The sequence below is a fragment of the Cydia strobilella genome, chromosome 25, assembly GCF_947568885.1.
Source record: "Cydia strobilella chromosome 25, ilCydStro3.1, whole genome shotgun sequence".
Classification (NCBI taxonomy): Eukaryota; Metazoa; Arthropoda; class Insecta; order Lepidoptera; family Tortricidae; genus Cydia; species Cydia strobilella.
In genome coordinates, this window is record NC_086065.1 from 1214643 (window position 1) to 1232047 (window position 17405).

A 17405-nucleotide genomic window follows, 5' to 3' on the forward strand; every position below is an offset into this window, starting at 1 on the left:
CCTTTAAGAAACCCGTAATTAATACTTAAAAAAAAAACAAAAAAAAAACAGGAAAAAAAACTTTATAGAGCTGTATCTCCTAAACCGTGCGTGGTACCGCAAAAACAATAAAATTTTCGTTCCCCTTTATGCAACCCATAATTTATATTAAAAAAAAAACGCAAAATTTAAAAAAAAAATCTTTATAGGGCTGTATCTCCTAAACCATACGTCGTAGCGCAAAAATAATAAAATTTTCGTTCCCCTTTATGCAACCCATAATTTATATTTTAAAAAAAACGCAAAATTTAAAAAAAATCATTATAGGGCTGTATCTCTTAAACCATGCATCGTAGCGCAAAAATAATTTAAAAAACCCCTTTAAGAAACCCATAATTAATACTTAAAAAAAAACAAAAAAAAAACCAGGAAAAAAAACTTTATAGAGCTGTATCTCCTAAACCGTGCGTGGTACCGCAAAAACAATAAAATTTTCGTTCCCCTTTATGCAACCCATAATTTATATTTAAAAAAACGCAAAATTTAAAAAAAAAATCTTTATAGGGCTGTATCTCCTAAACCATGTGTCGTAGCGCAAAAATAATAAAATTTTCGTTCCCCTTTATGAAACCCCAAAGTAATATACAAAAAACACAATGTAAAAAAGAAAAATATAAAAAAAACAATAAAAAAATCTTTATAGGGCTGTATCTCCTAAACCATGCGTCGTAGCGCAAAAATAATAAAATTTTCGTTCCCCTTTATGCAACCCATAATTTATATTTAAAAAAAAACGCAAAATTAAAAAAAAATCATTATAGGGCTGTATCTCTTAAACCATGCGTCGTAGCGCAAAAATAATTTAAAAAACCCCTTTAAGAAACCCGTAATTAATACTTAAAAAAAAAAACAAAAAAAAAAACCAGGAAAAAAAACTTTATAGAGCTGTATCTCCTAAACCGTGCGTGGTACCGCAAAAACAATAAAATTTTCGTTCCCCTTTATGCAACTCATAATTTATATTTAAAAAAACGCAAAATTTAAAAAAAAAAATCTTTATAGGGCTGTATCTCCTAAACCATGCGTCGTAGCGCAAAAATAATAAAATTTTCGTTCCCCTTTATGCAACCCATAATTTATATTTAAAAAAAAACGCAAAATTTAAAAAAAAATATATTATAGGGCTGTATCTCTTAAACCATGCGTCGTAGCGCAAAAATAATTTAAAAAACCCCTTTAAGAAACCCGTAATTAATACTTAAAAAAAAACCAAAAAAAAAACCAGGAAAAAAAACTTTATAGAGCTGTATCTCCTAAACCGTGCGTGGTACCGCAAAAACAATAAAATTTTCGTTCCCCTTTATGCAACCCATAATTTATATTTAAAAAAAACGCAAAATTTAAAAAAAAAATCTTTATAGGGCTGTATCTCCTAAACCATGTGTCGTAGCGCAAAAATAATAAAATTTTCGTTCCCCTTTATGAAACCCCAAAGTAATATACAAAAAACACAATGTAAAAAAGAAAAATAGAAAAAAAACAATAAAAAAATATTTATAGGGCTGTATCTCCTAAACCATGCGTCGTAGCGCAAAAATAATAAAATTTTCGTTCCCCTTTATGCAACCCATAATTTATATTTAAAAAAAAACCGCAAAATTAAAAAAAAAACATTATAGGGCTGTATCTCTTAAACCATGCGTCGTAGCGCAAAAATAATTTAAAAAACCCCTTAAGAAACCCGTAATTAATACTTAAAAAAAAAAAAAAAAACCAGGAAAAAAAACTTTATAGAGCTGTATCTCCTAAACCGTGCGTGGTACCGCAAAAACAATAAAATTTTCGTTCCCCTTTATGCAACTCATAATTTATATTTAAAAAAACGCAAAATTTAAAAAAAAATCTTTATAGGGCTGTATCTCCTAAACCATGCGTCGTAGCGCAAAAATAATAAAATTTTCGTTCCCCTTTATGAAGCCCCAAAATAATATACAAAAACACAAGAAAAAGAAAGAAAAAAATAATAACAAAAAAACTTTATAGGGCTGTATCTCCTAAACCGTGCATCGTAGCGCAAAAATAATCAATATCCGTTCCCCTTTAAGAAGCCCCTAATTATGATTTAAAAACGCAAAAAAGAAAAAGAGAAAAAAATCATTTTAGGGCTGTATCTCCTAAACCGTGCGTCGTAGCGCAAAAATAATAAAATTTTCGTTCCCTTTTATGAAACCCCAAAGTAATAACAAAAAACGCAATGACAAAAAAAAGAAAAAAAAACTTTAGGGATGTATCTCCTAAACCGTGCATGGTAGCGAAAAATAATCAAATTTTCGTTCCCCTTAAGAAGCCCTTAATTAAGATTTAAAAACGTAAAAAAGAAAAAGAAAAAAATCTATATAGGGCTGTATCTCCTAAACCGTGCGTCGTAGCGCAAAAATAATCAACTTTTCGGTCCCCTTTATGTAACCATTAATTTATACAAAAAAAAAACGCAAAAAAAAAAGTTTTTTTTATAGGGCTTGATCTCCTAAACCATGCGTCGTAGCGCAAAAATAATTAAATTTTCGTTCCCCTTTATGAAACCTCAAAGTAATATACAAAAAACACAATGTAAAAAAGAAAAAAACAATAAAAAAAACTTTATAGGGCTGTATCTCCTAAACCGTGCGTCGTAGCGCAAAAATAATCAAATTTTCTTTCCTCTTTATTCAACCCTTAATTTATATTTAAAAAAAAACGCTTTCACTAAACTGCTGTAACTCGGAAACTTATAATCCACAAAGGGGACTTTACTAAATTATGACACATATTAAAGCCTGACCAGTAATATATGATCATTGTCAAGAGGGCGCTGTTCATTCTCACGTATAGGGTGACAGTTCAGTATAGTATGAAAAAATATTGTATTTAATGAACATCATCATCAATGTAATTAATGTTGCTTGCCACGCTTAAACATAACAAAAATCACAATAAATTGAGTCTTAAAATAAACTTAAAAAGTCTACTAAAAATCGAAACAAAAGTAATTTTTAAGTCGCTGATGTGACATTCTCAATCAAAAGGTAGGTACCACTTTGTCGTTTACCATAAAGTCGAAATTTGATTATATCTTTATACAAATAACCTGTCAGAGAAAGTGGTACCTTTTGATTAGGAACGTCACAAATGTTGGTCAGTATGAGGAGTGCAGCCTACAGTTTATTTTTAATTATATTTATATACCTACTACGGTAAGATTGATAAGACAATGTAATTATGCCTCCGAATGAAATAAATACACTGTATCGCAAAACTAAGTGGCGAGACAGCTCATAATGCCATCTCTTGGTTGGTCTTAACTTAACAAGGGTAAAGGAGATAGTATTAAGATCTCAGTCGCCAGCTGATATTGCGGCAAGTATAATAAGCACCCCACCCGCGTAGGTACCCTTCCCCGCGCACGCCCTTCTTGCTCAATTGAGTTTTATTTTGCCAGATAGAAAAAAAACCGTGGATCAAAATGACCCAAATTATGAATGATGTCTCAATGTGGTATTATAATATTATAGACGTAAACTTAATAATATGAATTTTTTTTTGTGGCAGATACAGGGTGTTAATTAGAAAAAAATTTTTTTTAAATAAAAGCGGTGGATGAATTTGACACAGATTTGTTTGAATAACATATAACAATGTTCTGTAAAGTACAACACTTCACTTACCGACTCTAATATTTTTTTAGGCGTTTTAGGATCAATATTAGGTATTTATTAAATGCCATTATACCCGTGGATGAAAATGACACAAAATGCGTGTGTACGTCGGAAGCCACTTTGCCTTTACAGGGAAACAAAGAATTTCGTCTCGAATATTTTTTTTACAGAATGCTGATTGAAAAAAGAAATACCTAAATTTCTACCTAAGCAAATACCTAGGATGACACAAAATATTATTTTTAGGTTTAGTATATGGTCTGGAAACTATATATAAAAAATAAGCAACATTAATATTCTTATAACCTCAGAAGTTATTGGTACAGGTCTATTTAGTCTCTTTCGCTCGAAAACATAAGCTGCGATAGAGAAACACGTTTTTCGATGTTGGCTCTCATAATTTAATGAAATATTTCGGTATAGTCTGCTATATTCGGTATTACTTTTTCTCAATAGGTCTTAGACATTAAAGTAAGACGTACGATACAGAAAATCTCTGCTGTTTATATTTAAACCTATTTATTTTATCTGAAAACATGTAAAATCAACAAAACATACATAAACATCCTAATAAACATCTATAGCCAAAGTGTAAGCCGAGTAAAAATGGAAAGGAAAGGAGAGGAGATAGCTATAGGCAAAGGGGTCCGACAAGGAGATCCACTCTCGCCGAAATTGTTTATAGCAGTGCTAGAAGAAGTTTTTAAGAACATGCAGTGGAAGAATAAAGGAATTAGTATACTGGATAAACGTCTGACCCATCTACGCTTTGCAGATGATATTATAATCTTTGCAGAATCTGCGACCCAACTAGAAGACATGATGAATACCCTTGACAAGGAGAGCAAGAAAGTAGGACTGCACATGAACACATCTAAGACAAAAGCTATGACCAACAGTCGAAGAAGATCAATAAATGTGGCAGGGACTGAAATTGATTATGTTAATGAATACATTTACTTGGGAAAACACATATCCTTTAGCCCATCTAACAACGAGGAAGAAGTGGACAGACGCATAAACACAGCCTGGAAAAAGTTTTGGTCCCAGAAGGAAATCCTGAAAGGCGAATACAGCATAGCCCACAAGAAAATCGTTATGGACACCTGTATCCTGCCAAGTCTAACTTACGGAAGCCAAACTTGGACATACACAAATAAAGTGCGTAAAGCTATAACGACCTGTCAAAGATCGATGGAGAGAAGTCTATTAAATATAAGAAAAATACAGAAAATTTGAAGCGAAATAATACGTCAAAAGACCAAACTTACAGACGCTCTTCAACAAACTCTTCATCTAAAATGGCAATGGGCAGGTCATGTATCCAGATATCGGGACAAAAGATGGACACTGGAAGCAACAAAGTGGACTGGACCTGTAGGACGGAGGCGCTCAGGAAGGCCCAAAAAGAAATGGATAGACGACATCTCCTCCGTCGCAGGAAAAGACTGGCTCCAAAAAGCCCAAGACAGGGATGAGTGGAGAAAAAGTGAGGAGGCTTTTACCCAGCAGTTGGGATCTGCAGTCAGCCCCAAAACAAAGCCAAAGTAAAAACACAAAAACAAGAAAAAAACTTGACTGTAGAACAAACAAAGCTTAAATAATAATAATAATAATTTATTTTATACTAATTCGTTTTGAACTTGTACTCAGGATATACAGGTGCATTGATACAACTAAATAAAGAAAGTCATAATTTGAATATTTTTTTATTAATCTACATGATTTGTTTCCCTAACTTAATGTATAAAGTAAACATTAGAAAAGTTGCTCTTATATTTATGACAGATATAATTGTCGTAAAACAAATAAAAAGATTTTAAATAAAATTCAAAAAAAGACTAATTTTACTTTATACATAAAGAACACTCATTTTCTACAACTTGTCAAATATCAAAAGAAAAACATGTCAATAGCATAGTTTTGATTATTTTTACCAATGGCTTAAAAATCTGATTGCATTAACATTTCTTTTGATTTCTGACAAAGAAATGAAGAGTTGTTTAGCTTTTGGTAGCGCCTTGGAGACCGAACCTCAATTGTTGTTTCGCCAACTGAAAAAAAAAATACAACAACTAATTATTAATAGGTATAGGTAATAGGTTACTTAGGCAACTAGTCTGTTTCGGACTTTATCTATATAGCAAAGTATATCCCACGTATATCCATATAGTAAAGAAAGAGTGGTAACTCCATACATCTTTTCTTACCAAAAAGCGCCTTATTTCGTAGTCGACATCTAGCGTCAAGTAGCGGAACTATCAGTACTGCTACTCGACACTAGATGTCACATGTGTCGCGACTGACGAAAAGTGTATTGCTCAACAATTTTTAACTAATATTAAAAGCAGGAGTTGAAAATAGAATCCCGGTTACTCGGTTATAATATTAGCTGAATATCCTCGAGCATTAGACTTTTTGTTAGTCGCGTCATCTATTGTCGAGTAGCAGCCGGGCTAGCACATGATTGGCGCGAGAGTATCTCGACGCGACATAGACTACCCGTCCCCCTTTAATTCATACAGTTAGTAAAAGACGGGTAGTCTACCTCGCGTCAATCATGTGCTCGGCCTCAAGTACTGATAATTCCGCTACTTGACGCTAGATGTCGACTACGAAAATAATAGTGTGTAGTGTGTGTGTGTGTGTGTGTGTGTGTGTGTGTGTGTGTGTTCTATAGTGTATAATACTAACCATATTATTTAAGCTTTATTTGTACTACAACAATGATCTCAGTTGGTATCTGAATTAAAATAAAATAAAATAAAATTAATAGTCTTTTTGGTAACAAAACTGATGTATGGAGTGAGCACCCTATTCCTACTTAATTCTCTTTGACCTTAGGGAGAAATTGGCAGAGCATGGACTAGTGATGCAGTGGGTTCCATTCCCGGGTTCGCGGGTTCGCTTGACAGTGAATTTTTTCTACGTTTAATTTATTTCTAAGCTTAATAGCATCGTTTGCAGACATTTCTGTATAATACCGGCTGCTGCTTGACGACCGGTCTGGCCTAGTGGGTAGTGAGCCTGTGGTCCTGGGTTTGAATCCCGGTAAGGGCATTTATTTGTGTGATGAGCTAAGATATTTGTTCCTGAGTCATGGGTGTTTTCTATGTATTTAAGTATTTATATATTATATATATCATTGTCTGAGTACCCACAACACAAGCCTTCTTGAGCTTACCCTGGGACTTAGTCAATATGTGTAAAAATGTCCTTATAATATTTGTGCCATTTTCAACCAAAAGGGTACTTATTGTCGCTTGTCAGTAAGACGCTATTTCCATATAGCTTCAATTAGAAATCAACCTTATCGACAGGCGACAATGTGGTACCTTTTGATTGAAAACGTCACATTTATGTATTTATACAAAATTAATTTAGTTAAGAGTGTTGCTGTACGTACCTTGAGCGATTTACTCGGTCATCCAGTAGAAGCGAGAGCCCATGCGGGCAGGTTTGCGCTCCGCGTCGTCGGGCAGCGCCGGGGTCGCGTCGGGGAACACCAGCGCGGGCTCCTCTTTCGGCTTAGGCCTGCAACACATATTATACATAAGGTTGAGGGAGACGATGGCTGAAATAGCAACAATATATGAAATTGATACGTGTCATACTCGTGAACGGGTGCTGTTTGTGGAGACACGGGCTAACATGTTACGTTATAAGTACCTATGTAACTTTACTTTTGAGTGGCATTAACGTGAGACACTTCATTCGGTTCTTGCCTGTTTGTCTGATTTAATTTCTTGTCTTTTAATTACTTATATAACAACTCAAGTCTTGGAGACCCTTTACACCTCTAAGGATAATTTGATGATCGTTTTTTAGGGTTCCGTAGCCAAATGGCAAAAAACGGAACCCTTATGGATTCGTCATGTCTGTCTGTCTGTCCGTATGTCACAGCCACTTTTTTCCGAAACTATAAGAACTATACTGTTGAAACTTGGTAAGTAGATGTATTCTGTGAACCGAATTAAGATTTTCACACAAAAATAGAAAAAAAAAACCAATAAATTTTGGGGGTTCCTCATACTTAGAACTGAAACTCAAAAAAAAATCTTTCATCAAACCCATACGTGTGGGGTATCTATGGATAGGTCTTCAAAAATTATATTGAGGTTTCTAATATAATTTTTTTCTAAACTGAATAGTTTGCGCGAGAGACACTTCCAAAGTGGTAAAATGTGTCCCCCCCCCCTGTAACTTCTAAAATAAGAGAATGATAAAACTAAAAAAAACATATGATGTACATTACCATGCAAACTTCCACCGAAAATTGGTTTGAACGAGATCTAGTAAGTAGTTTTTTTTTTAATACGTCATTAATCGTAAACCGCAATTTACCTTTCATTCAATCAACTCAAATATAAAAAATAAATTTAATATCATAAACATATTTAAGTGGGGCTCCCATACAACAAACGTGATTTTATGCCGTTTTTGTGTAATGGTACGGAACCCTTAGTGCGCGAGTCCGACTCACACTTGGCCGGTTTTTTAAAAATTATATATATATATATATATATTCTATCTCTGACACCTAGAGACTTTTACATCTCTAAACAATTTTAGTACTTGTCTGTTGTTTGTGTATTTTTTATTCGTTTTTTATTTTTGTGTAATTCGACATTTAGAGACTGGATACATCTCTAACAAAGTATCTAATATTTCATTGATTGCATATTTGTAACTATTTTTTGTAATTTTTGGTTAATTTTATTGCTTGTAAAAATTGACATGTAAAAGTATCCCTGTGGCCCACTTGCTGAATATGTGTTTGATGTTTGATACTCTTATCTTATCTTATCTTATAGTTTCGGGGGGCCCTTACGGATACACTTCGACCCATGTTTGATACTCAATACATACTTATACAAGCCTGTTGAAAAAAAAAATGTATTGTTAAAGGTCGGGAAGTATGATCAGCCGTTTAAACCTTGTTTGTCAATTTGTTTGGAATATGTCATGTTCCTCGATATCTAGATAATTGTTGGACATATTTGGAAAGTACCTTATATCATTTAATGTATACTATGAACAGTAGAGCTATAATTATTTAGGTAAATTTTAAAATTAAATATGGTTACTAATTCGTACCTAACTATTTTTGATTGTCAATCGTATAACGGTTGATGGTCCAATTGTTATCAGGTCAGGGTCTGATGGGGCCCCGTAGAATTCGAAAGAACTTTTTAACTGTGATTTGTGTATTTTTTTAAATATTTTGGGCATTTTCTCTCGAAAAGTGGTCAGATTTATGTAATAGAACTGTTTATGCTGACCAAAGAGAATAGAGTGTATAGATAGAGGGTTATAGTCATAGTAAATTTATTTGTCGCCATCTACATGAACAAGAGCATACGTCAGAGGTATAGCGCCATCTATTTGAGCATACATTTTTCTTGATTTTCCGAGGCACGTTTTATTCTTAGACTTAGAAGTTACATATATCTTTGTGCTGCTGCTGATATGATAGTGTACTATACAGATCGATTCCGGCTACGCCTGTTTTGACATAGGAATGTTTCTCACATAATGCTTTTATCTTAGTTTTTATCCTAGTTGTATTCTCAGCCTGCTTCGCAGACAATGTTTGTTGCGACATTGAGTAATCGTACCTCTTGGTGTGGTGCACGCGCGCCTCGGTGAAGTACCCGAAGGCCGGGCGCTCCAGATTCAGCTTGTCGAGCATGCACTTGTCCAGCACGCCCTGTGTGGTGCGGCAGCTGAAAAAGAACATCCATTGCATTACTTTGTAAATTTAATTTAATCTAATGTAATTTAATTTATACTTATGTTATTTATTAATTTTAATAGAACATTTTAATTGTATTAGTTATTGTGATGTACGTTATTTAATTTTAATCGTACTTTTAACTTTAATTTTAATTTTTGATATATTTTTTTCTAATTTAATTTATTTAGAACACGCATAATATGCATGTTACATATGTTGTACACAATGTACAAAAATTGAGATGCGATACAAACAGACCTAGAGGTTCATAAAAACAATATTAATAAAATAAAAAGGTAGGTAAGAAAAACGTAGTATTTAGTTTAAGAATACATAACTAACTAACAGAATTGCTAAAAGAGTTTACGTCTTACTAGCGTTTTTAGACTAGACAAGGAATTATTGAAAGGATCAATATCGAACAAAATTAAATATTTATTATAGAAACTGGGGACTCGTCTGAAAAAGGAATTTTAATTTTAATTGTAATTTTAATTTTGATTTCAATATTAAGTTAATTTTATTTAATATTAATTTAAGAAATATGGACATTTGGATATTTTATTTTTATTACTTATTTATTTTTGTGCCAACCATTGCATAATTTTGTTGTAATTTGTGGATAATGTCGTTGGCTATGCATATGTTAATTTTAACTGTACTACTAAATGTAACATTATATTGTATAGTTATTTATATCCCTAAAATTAATAAAATAAAATTACACATTCAATTATTACTAATTTAACAGTCATAAGGCGGTCCACACAGAACAAGCCGCCTCGCGAGGAAATTGCCGCGCGAGGCAGCTGTGTAGACGTGTCGCGGCCGCATCACCTCGACCGAGATACTTCTCAATCAGTGGACATAGTGAGTCCGTGCTGTACCCAGACACGCCACCTTGCCCGCCTACAAGGACAGCGCAAGATCTCCCCGCCAGGCGCGCGGCGCGACGTGCAGCAGTACGCAGCGCGCAGCCATCGTGAACGCTACTCATACACTGTTACTGTTGGTGCTTGAAAATGGTGACCTAGCCTCTCCGAAACATGTCGCGCGAGTGACTAAAATCACGTGAGTTATGCCGTAAAATAGGGATGTTGACATGAATCGCGAATATATAAAATGTTATGTTTTTACCATAGCAGGGAATATTAGAATGCTGAAAATCATATTTTGTAAGTGTAAATATGCGTAATTAATTAATTAAAAGTATTCAAAATAATGCCCAGCATCACGTGACTGCAAACGCAAATCGGAGCGCGTGACGTCACGGTGTGAGAAACACGCACAGACAAGTTGTCAAACGTGGTGGTCCTCTGGCACTGACAGCAGTTTGTTTATCACATCGTTACGTCATCAAGATCACGTGACAGCTTGAAGCGTTTTTGCGTGAAATTTAAACACTAAACTAATTAAAGTCGATTTTGTATAAAAAAAATTATGAATAAAAATGTCATTTTCTTTTTTGCAATAATTACGTGTCTATCTATAAAATGAAAACAGTTCTAAAAAATTTGGTTACATCAATATTAGCTTAATGTTAGAATGTCTGACAGTTTAAATTCGGTTATTGCCAACCTTTACGTAGCCTACATGGAAACTAACAGACACTCACTGTTCGAAGCTGAAGTCACCGGAGCTCTTGTCAATACAGTTGGCGTACTGGTTGAACTCACTCATACATGCGCTCTTCACCTATAAGAAAAACAAATGACGATAAATGTACCGTCTCGTGTGATGCGGAAGGGTCCTGAATTTTCCCCAGGCTACCATCCCCCCACACAGTCCTACCGCTCTAATTACCCTAGTGTAATAGAGCCCAAGTCAGGTAAAAAAAACCGGCCAGGTGCGAGTGGGACTCGCGCACGGTTGATGAGATACAGCCTGGTGACAGACAGACAGACGGTCAGCGGAGTCTTAGTAATAGGGTCCCGTTTTTACCCTTTGGGTACGGAACCCTAAAAACCGGCCAAGTGCGAGCCGATATGAAATTAATATCTGGACTAGGATATAAAACAGAGCTTAAATGGTCCATCTCACCTTGCGGAAAAACTCCATGGTGCAAGCCGTCACCGCCTTGCCCTCATTGACGCACTTGCGGGGATCATTCTCCTCGAATCTGCAGAGCATGAACTCCTGAAAAGTTACTTATATTGACCGGGATATAGACCGTGATTACCTTTTGTACTTATATATCAATTCAAGTCTTGGAGACCCTTTACACTTCTAAGGATAATTTGATGATCGTTTTTTTATTATATATATTTTATCTCTGACACTTTTACATTTCTAAACAATTTCAGTACTTGTTTGTTGTTTGTATATTTTTTATTAGTTTATTTTTGTGTAATTTGACATTTAGACTGGATACATATCTAACAAAGTATCTAATATTTTATTGATTCCATATTTGTAATTGTTTTTGTAATTTTTGGTAAATTTTATTGCATGTAAAAATTCACATGTAAAAGTGCCCCTGTGGCCTATTTGCTGAATAAATGTTTGATGCATTGTTTTTTAGCTCCCGATATTTCGACGCAGTTACATGCATCTTGTTGACGTGAACAAGATGCATGCGTGTTGTTGTTCTAGTGAAACTAACCGTGAATCATTCAAAACTCCTAAAAAGTTGGTTATACAGATAAATGAAAACAATAGATTGTATATAGATTCGTAATAATAGTTTTAGTTAGAATAAGTACTAATATTTGCATGTCTTAAATTGACAAAGCATGTGAAACTCTCTTCTATTGTAAATACCTTTGTAACCATGTTTTATGCAAATAAATTTCTGATTTCTGAATAGTCTGGCATACCAATTTAGTCTGTAACAGTAGAAAAAAAATACTCATCTCTCTTTGGGGTTGTAATATTAGTACAAGAAAAAGACGGCATGTTTCTCTCAGCCCACTACTTTTACCAAGCTATGCACTACATAACAACTTTAATCTAAAATGAATCAACTTTAATTTGCTGACTATGGATGAGGTCTTGGTGGCTCAGTTGGCAGAGCGCTGGAGTATCGATCCAGGCCGTGAGTTCAAGTCTCACCCGAGGCAGTAATATTTCCACTTAAATTTATTAAATAACTTAATAGCATTGTTTGCAGATGTTTATGTTTGTTACAAAATAAACTAAAATACATGTTTTAAAATATGATAATTTGTAGAAAAAAGTCTCACACAGTTCTGTTTTACATCTAACCTATGTTCTGGCATATAAAATGTAAATAGGTAAGTATGTATAAATTGAATTTGTTTACTATATACTATATTATACTACAATGTACTTTCAATATATTTAAACTTGAAAAAGGGTTTAATCACCAATTACAATATGGTCAATAACACTGTTTAACATTAACGAATAATAATATAATAATAAATAATAATAAATTTCTTTATTTCAATAACACAACTAAAAGTTACATTACATATAAATAGATAAGGATGGAGGTACATACATCAGTCTGATTTAGGTACGTAAATAAACTAATTTGGTTGTAAAGTTATACATTATGAGAAGAATGAGTCCTTTACTCCCCGTACTAGTTAAAACTGTATCACGGTGAAGTAAGATTCGTCACCCGCAAACATAATATTATTGCATAGGATTTATGTTAACAGTAGTTACAAATGTGTAAGCAAAAATAAAATTAGAATCGCAACATTTATGCGACGAACAAATAATATCAGTTGACGGTATCTTGCATATAAGTAGGCTCACTGCCTTAAAAATCTGATAAAAATATCTGACCAAAACATAACCTCATTTTTGTGATTATGCAATCATCATACCGATTGAAACAATAACAAGGGCCAGAATGCTAGCTAAATAAACTAGGTCATACGTTTCTTAGGTTATTTAAGCTTAATACCCACATTATTAGCTTGCTCGCAGTATTTTCCGAGGTGGAATGAACCAGCCCTCAAACTGGCCATAGATAAATTGACCTCGGGGACGGTCAATTCGGACTCTTCCGGCAAATGAACGTCCGCGGTCAGCACCATTTTGGTTTCTTAAAGTTTCACTGGCAATTTAGAAGTTTTAATCGAAAGAAATTGGAAAATTTCTTCCACTGATATCGTGAAAGAAATCTAAGGATATTAAGTGACTGATTAGAGTAGACGTCTGAAGACTGTGCGAGTGAAAGAAGAAATACGTATTTTATTTCAAGTACGAAAGAGCAAAGACTTATTTGAAGTTCGTAACATTGACTTTTGTATTTAGTAGGGTAATAGGGTTACTTTTTGACGTTGACATAACTACGTTCCGTTCAACGCATAGATCTAGTATATACTAGATTCATGGTTCAACGCCATATTTTTTTAAGCCATCTAAATGGGGTTGGCCGGTCGAAGTATTAAGCAGATGGCGCCAGCATAGCTTGCCCTGTCAATTCCTAGAATTGTCAATTTTTTGTTTTTTTAATGGAATTTTATGCCCTAGTGCCAGTCCTTTAAGCTAAATCTCATAGAAATGGGGGCAAACTATGATAGATAGATAGATAGAGACATTTATTATTCAAAGTTATACAGTTTCCTGCAAAACTGTTTTCACAGTTTGTCTGCAGATTTGTTTCGGCGCCGTCTATGCAAACCTTTGGCAGTTGCCAATGGAAACCCGATTCTAAAGCTTCCTCCACACTCGTGCGTGAATCGCGGCGCGAAGCCGCGATCGCGAGTGTGGAGTCTAGTTCGCTAATCAGCGAAATCGACTCCACACTCGCGTTCGCTGCTTCGCGCCGCGTAGTCTGGAACACTTTTATTTTTATTTTTAATCTAGTTTTATAGAGGCTTTGGAGCTTTGGCCTTAAGCTAAATATAAAACAATCGAGTTAAACATTTTAAATTATAAGTCGCAATTTAATTTGATTTTATTTTACATAATGACTAGATAGTAACAGTTGCAAAAGCAACAAAAAAGGGTTTAAATCCAATGATCCACTTTCTAGATTCAGGGTCACGATAGTGCCTCAGCCAAGTCGAGCATTTCTGTTTCTTATTTCTTCATATTTTCCAGCTGGCTGCTATAATAACCCTCTATTTGTTCTTGGTTGAATCCAGGTTGACCGTCATCTAAAAAAAGAAAAAAATAAGAAAATTTTTGGCATTTTTTTTTGCTACTCCTTAAGACAAATTTTACTTGCACAAATTAATCCAATCAATATTCGAATTCAACTTAATTGTATTAGTTGTATTTACTATGTAAGTATTAGTTGTATTTACTATGTAAGTATTACTTGTATATACTACACACTGCACAATGCTCTGTGCACTGGACAATGCTATCTCGAACATTGGGGAGTCGGCAATAAACGTAATTGAAAAGGTACACAGAAAGTATCCAGTTAAAATGTTACTAACCTCCAAATAATTCCAAGTTTTCTGCAGGCGCTTGATAAAATTTCGGGATATCATAGCGATTTTGCTGCAAAAATAAACATCATTGAAAAATGTATACATAAATACCCGCGGGTCTAAAATAACAATATGATTGTACAGGTGAACGCCTGAGAAATATCTTGAATTTGATCGAGCAATTTTGGTTGTTTAGCACTTGTTTAGGACCAGACAAAGAACCTTTTATTGTACTTTTTTCTGAACCACCACACTGGCGCAGTAAGTAAATAAGTGCGAGGTCCATATAATTAGATGTATTTAGATATTTACCACATAAGGCACCCAACTTAAACTTTAATAAATAATAATTAAAATTAATTTCGGTTATAGTTGGTCAAACCAAATTGTCAGTAAATAAGAACAAAAAAAACTACTCATCCTTATCTTTCGGGTTAGTACTAGTGTAAGACAAAGATAGTATGATTCTCTCTGACTATGTTTGAAATGAGACAGTCCTTTGACAAACTATATATCTCTTTGCAGCTGACTGCAAGTAACTTACCGAATCGTAATTCCTCCGCCCCATGCGCGGTATGTTTTTCGCCGGAATCGTCTTGATAACGTAACCCATTGCCCCCTGGTCAAAAGGCCCATCGGCCTCGTTGCTTCTCCCGACCCTTGGAATGTTCTTCCCCTTAATAAAAGACCCTTGCGTTTCCAAAAAACAAATTAGGCAGAAAACCGCGATACCGAAGCTTAATTTAAACCCCATTGTAAAAAAAATGTAGCTGTCAAATATTGGCGGGTACGTTCCAAAACTGGTGGTAAGACTGGTAAGTTACTGATAGTGTGATGGTGGTTTTCATGAGGTTTTATACAGACAGGTTTCGATTTATCCCGCATGATGAGATCATATCTAGCCTATTTAATTGGAATGCTAAGTAGGATTATCTTCGATCAATGAGGGTTTCGTGATCCTTATCTACATTTACGTGTTTTTTTATACCAGGATGATTGTAGGTTAATTAAATAAACAAACCTACCTACTATGTATATGACCGCCTGAAATTCCAGAGGTGTAACATGCACGTTGCTGACCTTTAGAAGCTATAGGTTCACATCCATGGGAGCACGTATCTTTACTAATACTTTATACCACGTTCATACATAAGCTTCATTGGTCTGAGCGAGGTTTGAACCCGCGACCTTCAGTTAGAAATTCGCATAACTGCTAGGCCGCCAACACTTGGTTTTCTATGGGCAAGAAATGTATATGCAATAATTATAAGAAAAAAGTTTAGGTAAAACTAGAAACAAATCTACAGACACTTGCAGATTTTATTTAATTGAGCTTTATTTTTATCTGATAAGGCCCCTACGAGCGTGTACACTTGCCTTAGGGCCCGTTTACCTACATATTGATTAGTGTTTAGTATGAGTCGAGTGACATTTGCTACTAAACGCAAGTACTATCTCGGACGATCGATATTCGAAATGTTATTGATAATTATGTCACATTTTTCAATTGTTTGGTGGAAATAAATATAATGTCCATGTTACAACAACGCTATTAATTTCTTTTTACGAAAAATAACTGTGCCATTCAGTTTCCTTAAATGTACTTATAATTAGACATAGGTACCCCGAAGTTTAAAAAAACCGGACAAGTGCGAGTCGGACTCGCTCCTCCGAGGGTTCCGTACTTTTTAGTATTTGTAATAGCGGCAACAGAAAAATTTCAACTGTCTAGCTATCACGGTTCATGAGTTCCACCTGGTGACAGACAGACGGACAGCGGAGTCTTAGTAATAGGGTCCCGTTTTTACCCTTTGGGTACGGAACCCTAAAAAACAAAACACCGTGTAAATATATGTAGAACTATTAGACTGTAACAGATCGTTTTGAAATCGGACTGTGAAGATTTAATCGTAAGTATATCTATCTAGTCTATCTACCGGAAGACGCAGCGTGGGAAGGCCCCAGGCTAGATGGACCAACGATCTGGTTAACCTTTTGGACGCCAATGACGGATATATCGGCACCGCAGGTCCAACGCCAAAGACGGATTAATCGGTCACAGACCACAGAGCAACATAGACCTACGTGCATGTGCATAAAGTTCAATTTCAGTTTTGACACTTCGGTGAAGTGGCGTCCGAGTGACAGCTTTTGTGTTTGAGATGGCGTCAAAAAGGTTAAAGTCGCGGGATACCGTTGGTCGAGGGCAGCGAATGACCGTTCGTTGTGGAGATCCTTCGGGGACGTCCAGCAGTGGACGTCTTTCGGCAGAGATGATGATATCTAATAGGAAAAGAATTCGAGAGTCGCAGATATTTTCTTTGCCTCGTCTCATCGCTACTATACGGGATATATTACTGCAATGTTCTGCCACCAGAGTGCAGGACTAGCCTTTTTAGTAAACCATAGAGTAACTTATACATACTGTACCTTTAACAGGTTTTTGACAAGTTTTCAGAGATAATAAAATATGACATTGATGCATCAAGGCGGTTTGCTTACAGAGGACCTACCGGGAAACGCGAATCCGAAAATTTGCTATCTGCCTCTTTATCGCTCGAATATGCATGAGTCACAGAGATGTTAGATAAAGAAACTTTCTTGTTTCACGATAGACCCTCAGATTGTGGTAGT

General features: G+C 35.0%; 2 protein-coding genes across 2 annotated transcripts; both read right to left on the reverse strand.

Annotated features, from left to right (window-relative positions):
• Positions 1–5367: 5367 nt before the first annotated feature.
• On the reverse strand, positions 5368–13545 carry LOC134752879 (NADH dehydrogenase [ubiquinone] 1 alpha subcomplex subunit 8). Its single transcript, XM_063688653.1, has 6 exons — positions 13293–13545; positions 11452–11547; positions 11027–11106; positions 9293–9400; positions 7081–7208; positions 5368–5728 (listed from the first exon to the last, which is right to left on the reverse strand). The coding sequence occupies exons 1-5, from the start codon at positions 13419–13421 to the stop codon at positions 7091–7093; spliced, it is 531 nt and encodes a 176-aa protein (XP_063544723.1). The 5' UTR covers positions 13422–13545; the 3' UTR covers positions 5368–5728; positions 7081–7090.
• A 754-nt stretch (positions 13546–14299) lies between these two features.
• On the reverse strand, positions 14300–15692 carry LOC134752737 (uncharacterized). Its single transcript, XM_063688425.1, has 3 exons — positions 15316–15692; positions 14778–14841; positions 14300–14489 (listed from the first exon to the last, which is right to left on the reverse strand). Exons 1-3 carry the CDS (start codon positions 15523–15525, stop codon positions 14413–14415), a joined length of 351 nt encoding a protein of 116 aa, XP_063544495.1. The 5' UTR covers positions 15526–15692; the 3' UTR covers positions 14300–14412.
• Between the last annotated feature and the right edge of the window lie 1713 nt (positions 15693–17405).

Excerpts from the sequence above, each read along its gene's own strand:
- LOC134752737 (XM_063688425.1), bottom strand. The coding sequence starts at position 15,525 with ATGGGGTTTAAATTAAGCTTCGGTATCGCGGTTTTCTGCCTAATTTGT. Across the intron at positions 14,842-15,315 it reads GGCGGAGGAATTACGATTCG|CAAAATCGCTATGATATCCC; the intron begins GTAAGTTACTTG and ends TTATTTTTGCAG. Across the intron at positions 14,490-14,777 it reads AAACTTGGAATTATTTGGAG|ATGACGGTCAACCTGGATTC; the intron begins GTTAGTAACATT and ends TTCTTTTTTTAG.
- LOC134752879 (XM_063688653.1), bottom strand. The coding sequence starts at position 13,421 with ATGGTGCTGACCGCGGACGTTCATTTGCCGGAAGAGTCCGAATTGACC. Across the intron at positions 11,107-11,451 it reads CCATGGAGTTTTTCCGCAAG|GTGAAGAGCGCATGTATGAG; the intron begins GTGAGATGGACC and ends TTTTTCTTATAG. Across the intron at positions 9,401-11,026 it reads GGTGACTTCAGCTTCGAACA|CTGCCGCACCACACAGGGCG; the intron begins GTGAGTGTCTGT and ends GTTCTTTTTCAG.